Below are 21,239 nucleotides of genomic sequence, written 5' to 3' on the forward strand. Positions count from 1 at the left end.
TTTTGAAAAAGGGTTTGCCGTGTGGTTCCCGGCAAAAAAATAGGACCACTCCATCTCTTTCCCATGGATGTCGTAAAAGGCGACTAAGGGATAGGCTTACAAACTTGGGATTATTTTTAGGCGATGGGCTAGCAACCTGTCACTATTTGAATCTCAAGTCTATCATTAAGCTAAATAGCTGAACGTGGCCATTCAGTATTTTTAAGACTGTTGGCTCTGTCTACCCCTCAAGGGATATAGACGTGACCATACGTATGTATGTATGTTGAAAAAGAGAGATGTTAGGAGTACCTACCCGTAATCGCCGAATATGCATGAAAAGAGTAATGAGTGTAGAGGAAGCGGGAGAGGTCTGTGAGGATCGTAGCAAGTGGAATTCCACAGTCTCTGCCTACCCCAATGGGAAACAGGCGTGATGGTATGTACTTATGTATTAATTAATCCAGCGGATAACCCGTAGAGAACCTCTTCAATCATCAAATTAATAAATAAACTTAATTTACATACATACATATGGTCACGTCTATATCCCTTGCGGGGTAGACAGACCCAACAGTCTTGAAAAGACTGAATGGCCACGTTCAGCTATTTGGCTTAATAATAAACTTAATTTCTCTTTCATAATATAAGTTGGTGTTAAGTATACGATTGGACTTTACTTTAAATGGTTTTCTACGTAAGTGATAGGTAGAGTACGCTACAATTTTAATAAATGACAAAAAAACATTCAATAATTTATTTCATCAGTAAAAAATATGTTACATCATAGCACAATCTGTAAACTACATTCATTGTTTGTTAAATACAATCGATGTGTCTTAATTTTATATTAATAATAAAATCTGGATGACCCAAAGAACCTCCTTGAGGTGCGCCAACATTTCAATCTTAATAACTTTATAGTTGAACGAACCTACTCTTTGTAACAACAGTTACTTCAATGCGAATTAGAAATAAGTAAAAATGAACGGAATTAAAAAAAATGGATCAACTTTAAAAATTAAATATTTATTATCTATTAGTACCTTCAATTGCAATATTATGATAAATGCACAAAATTGAGTCATGAACAAAGTTGTCTAAGGTAACAAAATATTGTTATTGTAGGTAGGTAGTTACTGAAAAATTCTGTGAGACTATGTTTCACTGCTTTGGTCTATGTTACTTATTATGTCTACTTTCTATTTCAATGCAATTTAGCTTTATATAGATGTGCTAAAGGTCCAGAATTAAATCTGAAACGCCTGGTGCAACCAACATTAGCGATAAGGTCACATGTGCCTATTGCTTCATTGAAATGTAAGCCTTCAGGACATGTGACTACGACAGCATTTCTATCGTCGCAGCGGCAGAATTTGTCGCAGTCGTCGTGAGCCCAAGGCGGGATGTTACAGGCTTTCATACATCTGTGGTCGCAAGTATTCTCAGCGCTTTCACCGCTGTTTCCATTGCCTCCGCTGCTGTTGCCGCCATCTTCACCGCTGTTTCCGCCATTTCCGCCATCTTCGCCGCTGTTTCCATTGCCTCCGCTGCTGTTACCGCCATCTTCACCGCTGTTTCCATTGCCTCCGCTGCTGTTACCGCCATCTTCACCGCTATTTCCACCATTTCCGCCATCTTCACCGCTGTTTCCATTGCCTCCGCTGCTGTTACCACCATCTTCACCGCCATTTCCATCTTCGCCACTGTTTCCACCGCTATTTCCGCCATTTTCGCCGCTGTTACCACCGTCGCCGCTGCCAGATTCACAGCCAGCGTCGGCGGGCCAGTCGCACACCTGAATAATTTCAATTATTAATGTACCTAAATGAAGTAGAACACGTTTCGTTTGACAAAATTAAGAAAACATTACAACAATAAATGAAACGTTATGAAAATCAGCATCTATTGTTTAAGCTTTTTCTTATCATGTTAAGAACGGTCTTGATTTTAAACTCTAAATATTTAAAAATCGATTTATTCTTCTTCTTTGTCGTTACCTTTTCCCACTTTCTACGTGGGGTCGGCACAGTAAAAATCGATATATTGATATTTTAAAATCGAGAGATTTTGATGGTTGGCTTCCGCCAAATTCTTTCTGCTTTGGACGAAATATTGTTACTATGTTTATTGTTAATATTGTGTGCATAAAATCACGTCTTTATTACTTGCGGGGTAGACAGAGCCAACGGTATAGAAAACTGAAAGGCCACATTCAGCTGTATGGCTTAATGATAAAATTGAGATTCAAATAGTGACAGGTTGCTAAAGTAAAATACTAAGTATATTAGCTATTCCCTTAGTCGTCTTTTATGACAAATAATTAAATATTAGTGCACTTAATTTGATTTTTATTCTATGATTTTCAAAACTTACCTGCAGCTTGGGGTTGAAGTGTAGACCAGGTGAACACAAAAGCTCAACCTTATTGCCATGAACGCATTGGTAGAATTTACTGCAGTCAGCGCTTGGTAAGAGTTGATGGATATGGAAATCAGCTGGACAGCCGTTAGGAAGCAAATCTACTTCACCACCTCCATTGTCTCCTTCACCGCTGTTTCCACCGTTTTCGCCGCTGTTTCCACCGTTTTCACTGCTGTTTCCACCATTTCCGCTACCTCCATCACCATTGCCGGCTTCACAGCCAGCGTTCTCAGGCCAGTCGCATTCCTGTAATTTAGTTATAATTAAATTTTTTCACTTATTTATTTCCTTTAAGTTACCAAAATGCCTGTGTGGTCTTGGCACTGGCTTTTTATATTTCTGCACAAAGTGTATTTTTAGTTTTTAATTTTTGTTACGTAAAACGCGTCAGCTATATTTGTTCTTTATATGTCCAAATCAAAATTGTTTTACGTGTCAAATAATCTTTATAGAATTGATTGATAAGATTATTCAGTTCTTCAGAATAAATGTGCCGTTATTTCTGTGTACCGTCATCAGATGATATTATTATTATTGATTCGTTATATACTGTATTATAAATAAATGTTTAAAACTATGAGAAGATAGATTCTACTCACTTGAATGGCGGGATTGAAGTGGGTTCCCGGAGCGCACGGCCTCTCAACCTTATTGCCATGCACGCACTGGTAATACTTGCTGCAGTCAGCGCTCGGCAGCAGCTGTTCCACGGTGAAGTCAGCTGGGCAACCATTGGGCAGTAAGTCTACGTCACCACTGCCATTATCACCGCTGCTATTTCCGCCGTTTTCACCGCTGTTTCCACCATTTTCGCCACTGTTTCCACCATTCTCAGTGCTGTTTCCACCATTTTCGCCGCTGTTTCCACCATTTTCACCGCTGTTTCCACCATTTTCACCGCTGTTTCCACCATTTTCACCGCTGTTTCCACCATTTTCGCCGCTGTTTCCGCCGTTTCCACTTTCGCTACTGTTGCTGCCGTTTTCGCCGCTGTTACCGTTACCTCCATCACCACTGCCAGCTTCACAGCCAGCGTTCTCAGGCCAGTCGCATTCCTGTAATTTAGTTATAATTAAATTTTTTCACTTATTTTTTTCCTGCAAGTTACCATAATAATGTTTTTTTAAATGCCTCTGTAGTCTTGGCAGTGTATTGTTTCACTAATGCACAGAGTATACTTTCATTTTTTTTATTAGGTCAAATGCATCCGCGGATTCCCGGCGTTGTAGCTCATACTGTGACTTCATTTGCTGAGCGGAGACCTATTCGGTACATTTGTTATATTTTGGGTTCTTAATAAGTACAAATCAAATTTTTATATGAAAAAAAGTCTTTATAGAATTGATGAAGTTCTTTGGGTCTGTCTTCATTTGATGAAATTATTTTAGACGCGTAATAGACTGTATTATAGATAAATCTTTAGTAGTTCGAGAAAGATAGATTCTACTCACTTGAATGGCGGGGTTGAAGTGAGTTCCAGGAGCGCATGGCCTCTCAACCTTATTGCCGTGCACGCACTGGTAATACTTGCTGCAGTCAGCGCTCGGCAGCAGCTGTTCCACTGTGAAGTCAGCTGGGCAACCATTGGGCAGCAGGTCTACGTCACCGCTGCCATTGTCACCGCTGCTGTTTCCTCCATTTTCGCTGCTATTTCCGCCGTTTTCACCGCTGTTTCCGCCGTTTTCACCGCTGTTTCCGCCGTTTCCACCATTTTCACTGCTACTACCATTATCTTCACCACCGTTTCCACCTTCACTGCTGTTGCTGTTATCTCCATCACCATTTCCGTCACCGCTACCTGATTCACAACCAGCATTCTCAGGCCAGTCGCATTCCTGGAAATAAGAGATAATGGGATTGCACTTTGCAGGTATGTAAGTTATTTATTTGACGTCAACCAATGTTGTTAAACCATACGTTTTGACAATTATTAAGCGATATGAAGTATCCTATATCTAATAATGAATAAAAATTTTGAATTTGAATTTTTGAATTTTTTGGCAGGGTAATCTAACCCAAATTGGATGTCCTATTTAACTTTATGAAAGACAGTATTTTTACCTGTATAGCGGGATTGAAGTGAGTTCCCGGAGCGCACGGTCTCTCAACCTTATTGCCATGCACGCACTGGTAATACTTGCTGCAGTCAGCGCTCGGCAGCAGCTGTTCCACTGTGAAGTCAGCTGGGCAACCATTGGGCAGCAGGTCTACGTCACCGCTGCCATTATCACCGCTGCTGTTTCCTCCATTTTCGCTGCTGTTTCCGCCGTTTTCACCGCTGTTTCCACCATTTTCACTGCTATTTCCATTATCTTCACCACCGTTTCCACCTTCACTGCTGTTGCTGTTATCTCCATCGCCGCTACCTGATTCACAACCAGCATTCTCAGGCCAGTCGCATTCCTGTAAATAAGAGATAATTGGATTGCACTTTGCAGGGGAATCTAACTCAAATTGGATGTCCTATTTAACTTTATGAAAGACAGTATTTTTACCTGTATAGCGGGATTGAAGTGGGTTCCAGGTGCGCACGGTCTCTCAACCTTATTGCCGTGCACGCACTGGTAATACTTGCTGCAGTCAGCGCTCGGCAGCTGCTGTTCCACGGTGAAGTCAGCTGGGCACCCGTTAGGTAGAAGATCTACTTCATTATCTTCTCCACTGCTGTCTGAAAACAAAACACATAATACATCATCACGTCTAATTCCCGTGCGAGGTAGACAGAGCCACGTAAAAGGCAACTAAGGGATAGGCTTACAAACTTGAGATTCTTTTTTTAGGCGATGGGCTAGCAACCTGTCACTATTTGGATCTCAATTCTATCATTAAGCCAAATAGCTGAACGTGGCCGATCAGTCTTTTCAAGACTGTTGGCTCTGTCTACCCCACAAGGGATATAGACGTGACCATATGTATATGTATGTAAGTTCCACTTACTTCCATTGTCTTCACCACCACCAGGACTGGTCACTGAGCAGCCAACATTTTCTGGGTGATCGCAAACCTATAAACATTAAGATATTGAAATATGTATAAAATATGTAAGTATTATATTATTATTTATACATTTTTACATATGTGACACCATTTTCCAAAGACCAATCTATACTAATATTATTAAGTTGAAGAGTTTGTCGGTTTGTTTGTTAGTTTGAACGCGCTAATCTCAGGAACTACTGGTTCGAATTGAAAAATTATTTTTGTGTTTAGTAGACCATTTGCCGAGGAAGGCTTATGGGCTATAAGCCTTCTACAAAATAACTATTCCACGTGGACGGAGTCGCGGGCACAGCTAGTACTTAATAATATTAACGTTACAATTGTTTTTATTAACTTTAAGATTATATAAGACGTTATCATGGTATGTCAGTAACATATTTATTTATTAAGGTACACATACAAACATGTGCCGTGTGGTTCCCGGCACCAATAAAAAAAAAAAAGAATGGGACTACTCCGTCTCATTCCCATGGATTTCGTAAAAGGCGACCAAGGGATAGGCTTTAAAACTTGGGATTATTCTTTGAGGCGATCGGCTAGCTACCTGTCACTATTTTAATCTCAGTTCTATAATTAAGCCAAGCAGCTGAACGTAGCCTATCAGTCTTCTCAAAACTCTTGCAAGGTAGACAGAGTCAACAATCCTAAGTTAATAATTCCATCCAATTCTAGCATATTCTTTAGTCGCCTTTTACGCATAGGAACGAGATGGAGTGACCTTATTCTGTTTCTCATTAGTGCCGGGAACCACACGGCACACACGTACATATCACAGACGACGTATTTTGATAGTTCGATAGCGATAAAACTTCAAATTCACAAACATTTTTCGGAATTACAAATAAGATAAATGTCAAGATTATAATTTCAGTGATTCATTACGGATTATAATGTGTTAATTGAATGAGGATTATCCTCTTTATCGAATTATAATGTTTAGTGCGTCAAACACAACGACCGGCGACGGAAAAAAACATAAAAGAACCAAGTTAACTGATTTTAAACTGTTTATCTATACTAATATTATAAAGCTGAAGAGTTTGTTTGTTTGAACGCGCTAATCTCAGGCACTACTCATTCGAAATGAAAAATTATTTTTGCGTTGAACAGATCATTTATCGAGGAAGGCTTTAGGCTATATAACATCACGCTGCAACTAAAAGGAGCGAAGAAATAATGGAAAATGTGAAAAAAAAACGGGGAAAATTATTCATCGTTGAGGGCTTCAATGATGCCCAAAATAACTATTCCACGCGGACGAAGTCGCGGGTACAGCTAGTGATTCATAAATTAATTATTTCTATTGTTTTTAAGAATTAATACAGTTTCTTGTCAAGTGCAATTTCATTTTTGTTCGATTGTTTATAAGTTTCGATACATTATCATCAAACATATCATTAAGCCATTAAACACACAGCTTAATTTTAACGGCTTGGTGAATATGTTTGACTCGTCCGGTTTGAGATTTATTTTATGTAGATGTGTATTTGTTTATTGTTATTTGTCATTTTCGCCTAAAAGAAGAATCCCAAGTTCACAAGCTTATCGCTTAGTCGCCTTTTACGATATCCATGAGGAAGAGATGGAGTAGTCCTATTCTTTTTTATATCGGTGCCGGGAACCACGCGGCACTTACAAAAACACACATATAAACCCGAAAGTACCCGAAACCGCCGAGCTTGCATGAAAAGAGTTATGAATGTGGATGAAGCGAAGGAAGTGTGCAGAGATCGTGGCAAGTGGAAAGATGTAGTCTCTGCCTACCCCTCCGGGAAAGAGGCGTGATTTTATGTATGTATGTGTTGTTTTGTATGTTTTACTCTTATGGTGCAATAAAGGGTTTTATCTATCTATCTATGTATAAGAATGTAAAAAGGAACTTCAGCCACTTGGCAGATTTGTGTTATTCCAAGGTTAGAAGTAAGGCCAGTTCTTATCGGGGGTGTCCCTCTACAAATAACATTTTTCCTGTTTTATTGTACTCGTTGTGATAAATCAGTCGGAACAATGTCATAAAGTGAATATTTTGCTTCAAAATACGATTAGGATTAATGGATTATCGATAATATTTCTACGAATAAGTATGTATTTGATTTGATTATCAAGGGACTTAACCGCTCATTCCGATTTCCGTACAAATTTTGTTTTAAACATACATATATACATATGGTCACGTCTATATCCCTTGCGGGGTAGACAGAGCAAACAGTCTTGAAAAGACTGAATGGCCACGTTTAGCTATTTGGCTTAATGATAGAATTGAAATTCAAATAGTGACAGGTTGCTAGCCCATCGCCTAAAAAAGAATCCCGAGTTTGTAAGCCTATCCCTAGTCGCCTTTTATGACATCTATGGGAAAGAGATGGTGCCGGGAACCACACGGCACATTGTTTATTTAATACATTATACATTATAATATATACGGGACAAATTACACAGATTGAGTTAGCCTCAAAGTAACTTCGAGACTTGTGTTGCGAGATACTAACTCAACGATACTATATTTTAATGACCCGGGCCAATCCGAAAAAGTTCTTTTCTCATCATGCCCTGGCCGGGATTTGAACCCGGGACCTCCGAGTGTCACAGACAAGCGTACTACCGCTGCGCCACAGAGGCCGTCATGCGTTTCGTGTGAATGAGTGAGATGATATTTACGAAAATTTTGAGATTAATAAGTAATTCAGTTGCATGAATTTGTAGAATTCCTTCCTTGTATTCCTTCCCAACGGACTTAGTAGACATAAAAAAATCTAGATACCAAAAGCAACTTATATTTTTAACGAACGAACACGTTTAAACACGTTTAGACCTCTTCACTCGTCCACAGAGGAAGTGTTTAGAAAAACATAATTTCCGACACCAACGCTACCCTGGTCTTTACAGGGAGTGACATTTCAATTCAACCAAACACTCTAATCATGTAAGATTTTCAACCTGATTTACAACATCAAAGTGGGTTCCGTTAGCGCAAGATCTCTCGATTTTTTCACCAAAAACGCAATAGTAGAATTTGCTGCAATCAGTCTCATGCGGTAATAGTTTGTGTTCTTGATAATCTGATGGGCAACCGTTAGGAAGATCATCTTCGTCATTGTCATCAATATCAATATCAATATCAATATCACCACTTCCATCAATTACTTCAATGTCAATGTCTCCGCTACCTTCTACGTCTGTTTCTTCATTGCTTTCATTACTTCCTTTGCATTGTACGTTTTCGAGTCGATCACAAACCTGAATATAGTAATTTTCACTACTTATACATACATACATACATATAGTCACGACTTTATCCCTTGCGGGGTACAGCCAACAGTCTTGAAACGACTGACAGGCCACGTTCAGCTTTTTGGCTCGATGATAGAATTGAGATTCAAATAGTGACAGGTTGCTAGCCCATCGCCAAAAGGAGAATTCCAAGTTTATAAGCCTATCCCTTAGTCGCCTTTTACGACATCCATGGGAACGAGATGGAGTGGTCCTATTCTTTTTTATTGGTGCCGGGAACTACACGGCACTACTGTCTTTTATTATAAACTTAACTAATTATAACTTTATTTATTCTGGATTTTATGCAAATGATAAAGTTATTCTATCCAAAAAAGTTACTTGTTTTCGCTTAGTCAAAGATAACTGGTATCTGTTAGTTTTCTCTTTTGTGGTATCTGTTTTTACCTTTCACTACCCAAAGGTAGGCTGGAAGAGATTGCTTAGCGATAAGGCCGCCTTTGTTCAACACATTCGTAATGTATGTTTCTACTACATATGTTTTTTTTCTTATGGGCAACAAAGTTTGAATTATTCTATTGTATTGTACCAGGCTTATTAAGATACTTGTTACATCCGATTTGATGTATGACCTTTGAGGTATTTATAGGTCGAAAATAGCCTGAATTGCTTCGGGAAAAGGATGGTACGGCCGTGCCGCTTCTTTTGCTCGGCTTGGCGGGGTCAGGTCAAAAGTACCCGAAACCGCCGAGCTTGCATGAAGAGAGTTATGAATGTGGATGAAGCGAAGGAAGTGTGCAGAGATCGTGGCAAGTGGAAAGAGGTAGTCTCTGCCTACCCCTCCGGGAAAGAGGCGTGATTTTATGTATTATGTATGTATGTTGGCGGGGCACTGCCGTGCCCCCAGATAATGGACTATGGAGGAGTTATATTGATGACTTTTTAAACATTTGCAAAGAATGTATATACTTTTACATGTAGATATATAGTAGGAAAATTAGTTAAAGGTTTCTCCTATAATATGTGAAGGTTACAGCAAGTTGACTCTGAAGAAATCTTTTCACACTTGTCCCCGGAAAAACATCTAATTCTGATTTTAAGTATGCAAAATAATGGTCTTATAAACTCCCAATTAGTATATCTATACTAATATCATAAAGCTAAAGAGTTTGTTTGTTTGTTTGAACGCGCTAATCTCAGGAACTACTGGTTCGAATTGAAAAATTCTTTTTGTGTTTAATAGACCATTTATCGAAAAAGGCTTTAGGCTATATAACATCATGCTGCAACTATTAGAAGCTAATAATGGAAAATGTGAAAAAACGGGGAAAATTATTCGCCCTTGAGGCCTTTCAATGATGCCCAAAATAACTAATCCACGCGGACGAAGTCGCGAGCACAGCTACTCATTTATAAAATTTACGGCTAAAGGCTTACTAGCAAAATGTTTCATTTGTATTCATATTGGTGTTACTATATATGTATATTGGGAATTGTCGGAGTGGGAAGGCCTAGACGAACGTATCTTGATCAAATCAAGGACGTCCTGGCAAAGGGTCAGGTCGAGAGTGCCCGAAACCGCCGAGCTTGCATGAAGAGAGTTATAAATGTGGATGAAGCGAAAGTGTGCAGATATCGTGGCAAGTGGAAAGATGTAATCTCTGCCCACCTGTTAAGGAAAAAAGGCGTGGTTTTTATGTATGTATGTATAGGTATTAGCGAAGAAGATTGAAAAAAACTTACCTGAAGTGCAGCATTAAAAGCAGTGCCTTCACCACATGTCCTCTCGACCAGTTCTCCGAAATCGCAATAATAGAATTTGGTACAATCAGTCTCGTGAGGAAGAAGCTGGTGAATGTGGAAATCTGCTGGACAACCATTGGGCAGTAGCTCGATTGAACCTTGATCTGTGGTTTCTGCAGGCAAAGTTGTTGGAGCTCTTGTTGTAGTTGTGGTAGCTTGCGATGTAGTAGTTGTGGGAGCTGCTGTGGTTGTTGTTGAAGTAGTTGTAGGAGCTGCAGTTGTAGTGGTAGTAGCTTCTGTAGTTGTGGGAGCTTCTGTGGTGGTTGTAGTAGTAGTTGTGGGTGCTGCTGTAGTAGTAGTAGTAGTTGTTGTTGATGTAGTTGTAGGAGCTGCAGTAGTGGTTGTAGCTTCTGTAGTTGTGGGAGCTTCCGTTGTAGTAGTAGTTGTTGTTGTTGATGTAGTTGTAGGAGCTGCAGTAGTAGTGGTAGTAGCTTCTGTAGTTGTGGGAGCTTCTGTAGTAGTAGTAGTTGTTGTTGAAGTAGTTGTAGGAGCTGCAGTAGTAGTGGTAGTAGCTTCTGTAGTTGTTGTAGTAGGAGCCGCAGTAGTAGTGGGAGCTTCTGTGGTTGTTGTTGAAGTAGTTGTAGGAGCTGCAGTTGTAGTGGTAGTAGTAGTGGTAGCTTCTGAAATAGTAGTTGTAGTGGCGTCAACAGGAGGCTCCGTGGGTGGACCAGGAAGCGTACAGTTTGCGAGAACGGGATGAATGCAAACCTGAAATCAAATGAGGATGTTCAGAACTTTGATATACATATAACGTATCTTGATCAAATTAAGGACGTCCTGGTAAAGGGTCAGGTCAAAACTACCCGAAACCGCCGAGCTTGTATGAAGAGAGTTATGAATGTGGACGAAGCGAAGGAAGTGTGCAGAGATCGTGGCAAGTGGAAAGAGGTAGTCTCTGCCTACGCCTCCGGTAAAGAGGCGTGATTTTATGTTTCGTATGTATGTGTATATAACTCTACCATGTCTCATACCTAGAGGGTAGGCAGAGTCAAATATTCTTGACAGTGTGATGAGTGTAGAGTAAGCGGGAGAGGTTTGTAAATATCAGGGCATGATGAGAAATGAACTTTTTCTGATTGGCCTGGGTCTTGGATGTTTATCTATATAAGTATTATAAAATATAGTATCGTTGAGTTAGTATCTCGTAACACAAGTCTCGAACTTACTTCGAGGATAACTCACACTCACAATTCTTTTTTAGGCCATGGGTTAGCAACCTGTCACTATTTGAATCTCAATTCTATCATTAAGCCAAACAGCTGAAGGTGGCCACTCAGTCTTCTCAAGACTGTTGGCTCTGTCTACCCCGCAGGAGATATAGACGTGACCATATGTATGTATGTATGTTGACTATTTATTACCTGCAATTCCGCTTACTCTGTCTACCCCGCAGGGGATATAGACGTGACCGTATGTATGTATATTGAGTATTTATTACCTGCCATTCCGCGGACTCTGTCTACCCCGCAGGGGATATAGACGTGACCGTATGTATGTATATTGAGTATTTATTACCTGCCATTCCGCGGACTCTGTCTACCCCGCAGGGGATATAGACGTGACCGTATGTATGTACGTATGTTGAGTATTTATTAACTGCAATTCCGCGGACTCTGTCTACCCCGCAGGGGATATAGACGTGACCATATGTATGTACGTATGTTGAGTATTTATTTACATACATAAATTCACGCCTCTTTCCCGGAGGGGTAGGCAGAGATAGTATTTATTACCTTCAATTCCTCGGACTCTGTCTACCCCGCAGGGGATATAGACGTGACCATATGTATGTACGTATGTTGAGTATTTATTACCTTCAATTACGCGGACTCTTTACGCGGTCTCTGTCTACCCCGCAGGGGATATAGACGTGACCGTATGTATGTTGAGTATTTATTTACCTGCAACTCCGCGGAGAACTCAGTCCCCGGAGCGCACCTCCTCGGCTCAACCCACTTCATACCATACTCGCAGTAATAGAACAATGTACAGTCGTACTCGTGGGGCAGAAGCCAGTGTTGCTGTGGGGGGCACAGGTCTGAAGGCTCGTACCGCCTGGAGTCGGCGTCAGGCCTGCCCTGGGTAAGCGCCAGGGCGGCGAGCAAAAACAGTTTTCCTGGAACGGGAGGTTTCGTTAGAACCTACATACATATGGTCACGTCTATATCCCTTGCGGGGTAGAGCCAACAGTCTTGAAAAGACCGGATGGCCACGTTCAGCTGTTCGGCTTAATGATAGAATTGAGATTCAAATAGTGACAGGTTGCGAACCCATCGCCTAAATAGGAATCCCAAGTTTGTAAGCCTTTCCCTTAGTCGCCTTTTACGACATCCATGGGTAAGGAGTAATCCTATTCTTTTTTGTGTTGGTGCCGGGAACCACACGGCACACATACATACTACATCTATTCTATTCTAAGTTCAATTGATATTGTGAAGTTGACGTTGTTGAAGAAAATGCTGCAGCGCAGTTTGTTACCGCTTCTTCTGCACTGACGCCTTGGAATCGGCAGTAAACTTAGTTTTTAAGTGATTTATTTGACGTCAATCAATGTTGTTAAACCATACGTTTTGACAATTATTAAGCGATATGAAGTATCCTATATTAATGAATAAAAATTATGAATTTGAAAAAAAAAATAGGTACATCTTCACGTCTAAATCCCTTTTGGGCGCGGCAGAGCCACCTGTCGTAATGAAACTGATAGGTCACGTTTAGCGGTAAGGCGTAATGATAGAATTGAGATTCAAATAGTGACAAGTTGCTAGCCTGTGGCATATAACAAGAATCTCAAGTTTACGAGTATAAGCATAGGCATAGGGATAGCCATTAGCCGCCTTTTACGATATTCATGGGAAAGAGATGGAGTGGTAGTTTTCTTTTTTTATTGGGGCAGGAACCACACGGCAATTTAAATATTAAATAATATTTCGTAGAAAAGAAGAGTAAAGTAACAACTATAACTTAATTATAAGTACTGTAAGCTTTCCAAATAATATAAAATGTACACGTGACACCATTAAAAAAAAAAGAATAGAACCACTCCATCTCTCCCCGTGGATGTAGTACTAGACTAGACTAAGGGATAAGCTTATAAGCTTGGGATTCCTCTTTCTCAGGCGACCTAGCAACCTGTCACTATTTGAATCTCAATTATATCACAAAGCTATATAGCTGAACTAGGCCTATCATCAGTCTTTTTTTAAGACAAGTGGCTATATCTACCCCGCAAGGAAAATAGACGTTATTATGTATGTATGTATGTATTTAATTTCATTTGGGTAAAGAACGATTAATTCATTGTTAGTTTCTTTAATGTTTTCCTACATTAAACTATTCATTTTGTAATATTTAACCTCCTTTAAAAAAGTGGTTCTTAGTTTGACATCTATGTATGTATGTTTGCCCGCGATTATATCTCGCATTTTTCATCATTGTGTTTGTTATACTTAGTAAAAGGGTTAAAGATATTTTAACCGACTTCAAAAAGAGAGGATATAGATTGGAGGCGGTTATTTTTTCCCATTTTTTACGTCACTATCATTACCTAACTGTGTGATATGTCCCGTAATATTTAATTATCAATATGCATCGTTGAATTATTATAGATAATAATCACGATAGAAAAACTGCATTTTGGATAAAAATTCGATAACTTTCAAGCAATGACCGGAATGCACAATGATTACGATCTAAATGATGTTTTAATGACATTATTATTATTAGCACGGATATGGATATCCGTTATATTATCGTGATTATTAAAATACCATCCCAGCACTAAATACAAAAAATAATAGGACCACCCCGTCTCATTCCCATGGATGATGTAAAAATTACTGAGGGATAGGCTTACCTATAAACTTAGGATTCTTCATTTAGGCGATGGTCTAGCATACATATGGTCATGTCTATATCCCTTGTGGGGTAGACAGAGCCAAAAGTCTTAAAAAGACTGACATGTTACGTTTAGCTGTTTGGCTTAATGATAGAAGTGAGATTCAAATAGTGACAGGTTATCAGGCCATCGCTTAAAAGAAGAATACCAAGGTTATAAGGCTTACCCTTAAACGCCTTTTACGACATCCATGGTCCATCCATCCGCGGTCGCTCTTCAATTGGTATATTTCATATTACCACTTCTAAAGATGATTAATAAACCAAAGGTCGATAATTTTAGTGTAAGTACAAGAATATTTTTAACGGAAATAGATAAGAAACTATATTATATCTAAATGTATAATTAGAAAATAATCCGATCATAACAAAATAACAAAATGTACTTATTAATTAGTTGCGTATTTGATTAACAAACTTCATTGTTGCCGTTTGATATGCTTTTTAAAAAAATAAATTCACTTTTTGTTTTTACCAAAATGACATGTACACCTATGCGCCATGTGTGCCGTATGGTTCCCGGCACCAATAAAAACTCATTCCTATGGATGTCGTAAAAGGCGACTAAGGGATAGGCTTGTTGACTTGGGACTCTTCTTTTGGTTGATACGCTTGTTACCTGTCACTATTTGAATAGATACAAATTTATATATAAGTATTTGCTAAATTTTCGTGCATATTGTTTACATATATAGAAATAATCACGTCTATATCCCTTGCGGGGTAGACAGAGCCAACAGTCTTGAAAAGTCTTAAAGGCGACGTTCTAGAATTAAGATTCAAATAATGAAAGGTTGTTAGTCCATCGCCTAGAAGAAGAATCCCATGTTTATAAGTCTATTCCTTAGTCCCTATTAACGACACCCATGGGAAAGAGATGTAGTGGTCCTTTTGCCATTAAATATATGTATCTTTATATCATACTCTATAAGGAACCCTAAACAAAGATAAAGGCGTAAAAACAGTAGCACTTCCCTATCAAATATTATTTTGATAAAACGCGCTTAAAAACTTTTATCATTGACATGACGACTGCTATCAAATAAGAAAATCTTGACACCATCAATTGATTTCAACCCACTTCAGTAAAAGATGGTTCTTTTGTCACAGTCGGTCCTGTAATAGTCATAGATATAGCTGAATTTTTCATAATAAGACTCAAATGTGGAATTTATGGCGGGAACCCCAACGTTTTGTTGTTTGTGCTGTAATATATATACATACATGTAATCACGTCTAAATCCCCTGCGGGGTGGATAGAGCCAACAGTCTTGGAATAATTGGTAGGCCACGTTCAGCTGTTTGGCTCGATGATAGAAATGAGATTCAAATAGTGACAGGTTGTTAGCCCATCGCCTTAAAAAAAGAGTCCCAAGTTTAAAAGCCTATCCCTTAGTCGCCTTTAACGACATCCATGGGGAAAAGATGGAGTGGTCGTGTTTTTTTACCGCCTCTATATATAAAATATCTTTTTTCGAGAAAAAGTAGGTACACACTTTTTTAAACTAGAAATTACTTAAACAATATTATTTATATGGCAAAACAACGTTTGCCGGGACAGCTAGTAGCTATTAATAGCTTCGATGGTCGAATCGGAGAGTGCCTGGTCAAAATGCGGTTGCGTTGCGCATAAAGTTACCGGTTCGAATCTCACCGCGGCCATGTACCAATGACTATTTACGAAATTATGTACATATTTCGAAATTGTGCCGTGTGGTTCCCGGCACCAATAGAAAAAAAGAATAGGACCACTCCAACTTTTCCCCATGGATGTCGTTAAAGGCGACTAAGGGATAGGCTTATAAACTTGAGATTCTACTCTTAGTTATAAGAAAGATATTTAAAGAAAGATATTTAAAGTTATATGAATCTCAATTCTATCAGTAAACCAAACAGCTGAACGTGGCCTATCAGTGTTTTCAAGACTGTTCTGCTCTGTCTACCCCGCAAGGGTTATAGACGTGATTATATGTATGTACATTAGTTTGATAACTAACCGATACTCCTACGGTGAGGGAAAACATCGTAAGGAAACCTACACATTCAGGCAACTGGATGTGTGACCATGATCGATCCAATACGGGTTAGGTTCCCCTGCAAAGATCTGATGGGAGTAGGTAACTCCGTGTAAAAACCTGACTCTCCCAATCCAGGAGACATGGTCAAGAGCTTACCCCGGGCTCCTCTCCAGAGTGGTGAGGATGCAACCGGGACTAAAGCCAGGTGGAAAAAGAAGAAGAATGTATATTTATAAAGTTTTAGTACGTACCAAACATTGCGCCAAAAAGACGCTTCTATTTTCAAAGTAAACACTTTTTTTTAAATAAACTGTTTTGTCCGGCTGAGATGTTAATTTGCAATAAAAAAAAATAGCAACGTCTTATATATTAACAAAGGTGTGACGAATTTTTATCGTCGATAATTACATATAAAATGATTTATCAATAGATATGAGCCCTGAACACGAGGAATTAAAGATATACATACGAAATTACAAATTGATTATCAGATAACAGATTGAATGCGAATCGCTAATACGTTCTGTTTTACATGAAAACAACAATAATTTATACTTACCTATATATATAATAATAGTACCGTGTGGTTCCCGGCACCAATACAAAAAAGAATAGGACCACACCATCTCTTTCCCATGGATGCCGTAAAAGGCGATTAAGAGATAGGCTTAAAAACTTGGGATTCTTTTTTAGGCGATGAGCTAGCAACGTATCACTATTTGAATCTCAATTCTATCATTAAGCCAAATAGCTGAACGTGGCCATTCAGTCTTTCAAGCCTGTTGGCTCTGTCTATCCCGCAAGGGATATAGACGTGACCATATGTATGTTAGCTATAAATATACATACATACAATCACGTCACGTCTATATCCCTTGCAGGGTAGTTGGAGCCAACAGTCTTGAAGAATCTGAAAGGCCACGCTCAGATGTTTTGGCTTAAGACTCGAATAATGACAGGTGGCTAGCCCAATCTAAGTCTAAGCCTTTGTATAGATTGATAAAAGTCTTGAGCAAAAATGTATTTTTGGGTAGTTACCCGCCTAGGTCTTAGATAATGTTGGGTTCTAGGTTAATTTAAATTTAAAATTAATGAAGTATAAATTTAAATAAAGCAAGTGCCCTTTCAGTCTTTTCAAGACTGTTGGCTCTGACTTTCTCGCAACGGTGACTATATGCACATACACTTCATCCTTATATCATTATGTGATATAGACGTGATTATATTTAATGTATGTAGATTGAAATAGTTTTCTGACAGTCATATTTACAGGCTTAACAACAGCCCGACGACATAATTTGGAGTCACCTGACCAAATTGTAGACAGAAAACTACGTAGACTTCTACTTTTCCGTCCATGAATCGTTTAGGGATTTATTTTTATTTTTTTTGGCGGGAATAAGTAGTTTGTAAAATACCATTGACAGCTGATCGACGTACGCCATTTTTTTTCTTCTTTAGACTAAGAGAAATTAGTAGATACATTTTTATCTCTTTTAAATTTATGCAATGTACATAACTAACGAATGCAATTAATGACAAATAAATGACATAATTTATATTTATTATAAATGATGGAGTGGGCCTGTTCTTTTTTATATTGTAATTCCTGGGCTATGCCTGAGTGTGGTTCCCGGATACTTTAGAATAATACCATTCTGTTCCATGGATATTGTACATTGCGACTAAGGCAATAGGGCTAGTTACCCGTGCGAAGGTTGTCGAGGTCAGGCGGGCGTACCTACCTACATGTTTTAGCCGAATCATCCTAACTACCTACCTCTTAAATTTAAGAGCTTACTCTTGTCGGTAGAGTTAAGTGGAGCTTCGTACATTCATGTCTTTGCTATGTAATTTTTTTTTTATTGTTGGATGATGTAACTTTTTTTTTAATTGCTTTATTTCATCAAAATATTTAATTCTCGGTCTACCTTTTTCCATTAATTAGTTTTAAGAATATATACCCAATTCGGCGGATATTCTTTGTTGAATGTCAAAAAAAAGAATTATTTAAATTGATCGACCCTTAGTTTAATCCATTTTATCTTAATCCACTAAGCGAAATACGCAGTGATTTGTCAAAAACATTTGTGTGATAATTCGTAAAGATTTATGTATGACGTGGTTACCTATTAGTAAAAAGATTTACGCGTTACTTGGCGGAAGTGTAAGTTATATATGGGTTTTGTATGTATAATACACATATACATATGGTCACGTCTATATCCCTTGCGGGGTAGACAGAGCCAACAGTCTTGGAAAGACTGAATGGCCACGTTCAGCTATATGGCTTAATGATAGAATTGAGATTCAAATAGTGACAGGTTGCTAGCCCATCGCCTAAAAAAGAATCCCAAGTTTGTAAGCCTATCCCTTAGTCGCCTTTTACGACATCCATGGGAAAGAGATGGAGTGGTCCTATTCTTTTTTGTATTGGTACCGGGAACCACACGGCACAATGTAATGTAATGTAGTTACGTATAAGTAGGTATAATAAAAATGTTCCAATATAAATTATAAGAATTTATATAAGTGTAATGAAATGACATTTCATCTTTTCAAATTTGCCGCGCTTCGCGCGTTTAGATAGTTTATCTGTGGCGTGGAGAGAATTGAAGGGGGATGTAATGGCGGATGATGTTAAGATTATTGTGTACATAAATGTTATAAAAAATTAGTTTTGGAAAGATAAACGAAAGGATATAGTTGAGGAATCGATATTAGTGAACTTTAAATGTCGTTTCTTTGTATTTTCAGGTGAGATATAAGTGTAATTGTCATAGGTAAACAATAATTATTGTGATATTATAAAAGCGTGTTAAAATAAAACAAAACTTTGTATTTTCAGAGAAACAATTTGTGGTTTATTTTGAAAATCCTCAATAATATATCTTATAAAACGACATTTTCGTTAACTAAAAGAAAATGGACCGGCTGCAATTTGAGTTTACGATGATAGCCTCCAATGATGGCAAAAGTAATGTATTAGCCATAACCTCAATATCTACGGAAGAGGGAAAATGTTATGTTTTACCTGATGAGCTGCAGCCGGTGATTCATCATACATATATTGCTAAAATGAACATTTTTTCAAAAATAAAGAATAGCATAAAGAAAAGGCATCAAAGTAGAAAGATATGGATAAAATTGGATGAAGACCAAAAGAAAGCATACATAGACGAGGAAGGTAATATACAATTTCATGATCAATATTTGGAAGAAATGATTATAAAACAACCAAGAAACAAAGATGATAATTTGCAACAAATCTTGGAAAAATTAATAGAAAGTACAACAAAAAAAGAAAATCAACATAACTTAAAAAATATTTCAGAGAAATTCATTATTGAAAAATTCACAAGCAAGAATTCTAATGCAATGCAATGGATAGAGAAATTTGAAAAAGAGTGTGAACGCTTCAATATTTCAAAAGATGAAACAAAAATAGAAATATTGAGGTTGTTTATGGAAAAGTCTTGTTTGGATTGGTATAGCTCGATGGCCATGAAACTAACAATAAATTCAGAATGGAATGAATGGAAACATACATTTTTAGAAACTTTTAAGAATCAAGGATGGGACATGGTCACATATGCATTTGCATTCCGGTATAAAGAAGGACTGTTAATTGATTATGCTTTAAAAAAAGAACGGCTTATACTAGACATAAACAAATCGATAGACTCCAGAACAATGATAGATCTTATTGCAACAGGCTTACCTGGGTTTATCTTAAATAAGTTAAATAGGGACGAGCTCAACAACACAACTGATTTGTTCAACGAGATAAGAAAATATGAAAGTATGATGTACAAGAAGAACCCAACTACAATACGGAGTGGTACATTCCTTCAAAGAAATAAAACAAATGAAAAAAAGCCATGCAAGACTTGTGAATCTTTAGATAAAGGAATTAGATATCATCCAGAGGAGACATGCTGGTTCAAGAAAAATAAAATTGAATCTGAAAAGATTTTTAAAGCTAGAAATGTAAATAATAACTCGATTATTGAAGTAGATATGAATACTGATAAAAAAAACGAGTAAGTACACCATTAATCAAAATCAAGCTTTTATTAGAAAATAAACTAGAGGTGAGTGGCATTTATGATTCAGGCTCACAGATCTCTTTAATAAATTCAAGGCTGATCAAAGTAAAAGGAAAAAAAGATAACTTGAATATAGCATACATGAAAACGGTTAATGGTGTGAAGAAGACGGATGGCTTGATTACAATAAAAATAAAAATATTTGATTTGGAGGACGATGTGGATGTTTACATAGTAGAGAATGAAGATTTTGATGATTTTATAATCGGATTGGATATGATAAAGAAATTCAAACTTACTCAAAATGAGGACTTACAGATAGAACAAAAGAAAATAACAAATAATATAGACAGAATGTCTAAAGATAGCAAAAATGAAGAAAATAATGTAAAAACGTTTGCAATAAATTTCAATGAACACATAGAAACAGAAGAATTTGTAAGTATGACAGATCATTTGGATAATGAAAAGAAAATTGAAATAGAAAAAATTATACAGGAATATAAAACAATTTTCGCTAAGGACAAGTATGATATAGGGTCAGTTAAAAATTATGAAGCTCATATAGATTTATTAGTAAATAGATACTGTAGCAAAAGGCCATACAGATGCACAGTAAACGATAAATTAGAAATTGAAAAGCAAATATCCATGTTACTAAAGAATAATTTAATAGAAGAATCTTACAGTCCCTTCGCTGCTCCGGTAACGATGGCATTTAAAAGAGACGAAAATAAAAAATCCCGCTTGTGTATAGATTTCAGAGAATTAAACAAATTGGTTGTACCACAAGCTCAACCTTTCCCGTTGATAGATGATTTGATAGTTAAAACCAGAA

The 21,239-nt window shown here is 37.8% G+C and overlaps 1 protein-coding gene across 6 annotated transcripts in view; it reads right to left on the bottom strand.

Annotated features, from left to right (window-relative positions):
- Positions 1 to 722: 722 nt before the first annotated feature.
- Positions 723 to 21,239, bottom strand: part of LOC106138583 (uncharacterized transmembrane protein DDB_G0289901) — a 429,961-nt gene continuing 409,444 nt past the window's right edge. Inside the window, exons 1-12 of one of the 6 annotated variants that reach the window (XM_060952685.1) lie at positions 16,604 to 16,748; positions 12,339 to 12,553; positions 10,378 to 11,145; positions 8,341 to 8,640; positions 5,341 to 5,407; positions 4,899 to 5,071; positions 4,465 to 4,806; positions 3,855 to 4,238; positions 3,301 to 3,458; positions 3,003 to 3,258; positions 2,356 to 2,649; positions 723 to 1,777 (exon numbers count right to left, since the gene is read on the bottom strand). In XM_060952685.1, coding sequence (XP_060808668.1) covers positions 1,187 to 1,777; positions 2,356 to 2,649; positions 3,003 to 3,258; positions 3,301 to 3,458; positions 3,855 to 4,238; positions 4,465 to 4,806; positions 4,899 to 5,071; positions 5,341 to 5,407; positions 8,341 to 8,640; positions 10,378 to 11,145; positions 12,339 to 12,553; positions 16,604 to 16,610 — 3,555 coding nt within the window. In that variant the 5' untranslated portion in view covers positions 16,611 to 16,748 and the 3' untranslated portion in view covers positions 723 to 1,186. Of the gene's footprint in view, positions 1,778 to 2,355; positions 2,650 to 3,002; positions 3,459 to 3,854; positions 4,239 to 4,464; positions 4,807 to 4,898; positions 5,072 to 5,340; positions 5,408 to 8,340; positions 8,641 to 10,377; positions 11,146 to 12,338; positions 12,554 to 16,603; positions 16,749 to 21,239 lie in introns of those variants that run through there. The other 5 variants (XM_060952684.1, XM_060952688.1, XM_060952686.1 and 2 more) reach the window with 5 other exon arrangements.

The sequence above is a fragment of the Amyelois transitella genome, chromosome 29 (genome assembly GCF_032362555.1).
Source record: "Amyelois transitella isolate CPQ chromosome 29, ilAmyTran1.1, whole genome shotgun sequence".
Classification (NCBI taxonomy): domain Eukaryota; kingdom Metazoa; phylum Arthropoda; class Insecta; order Lepidoptera; family Pyralidae; genus Amyelois; species Amyelois transitella.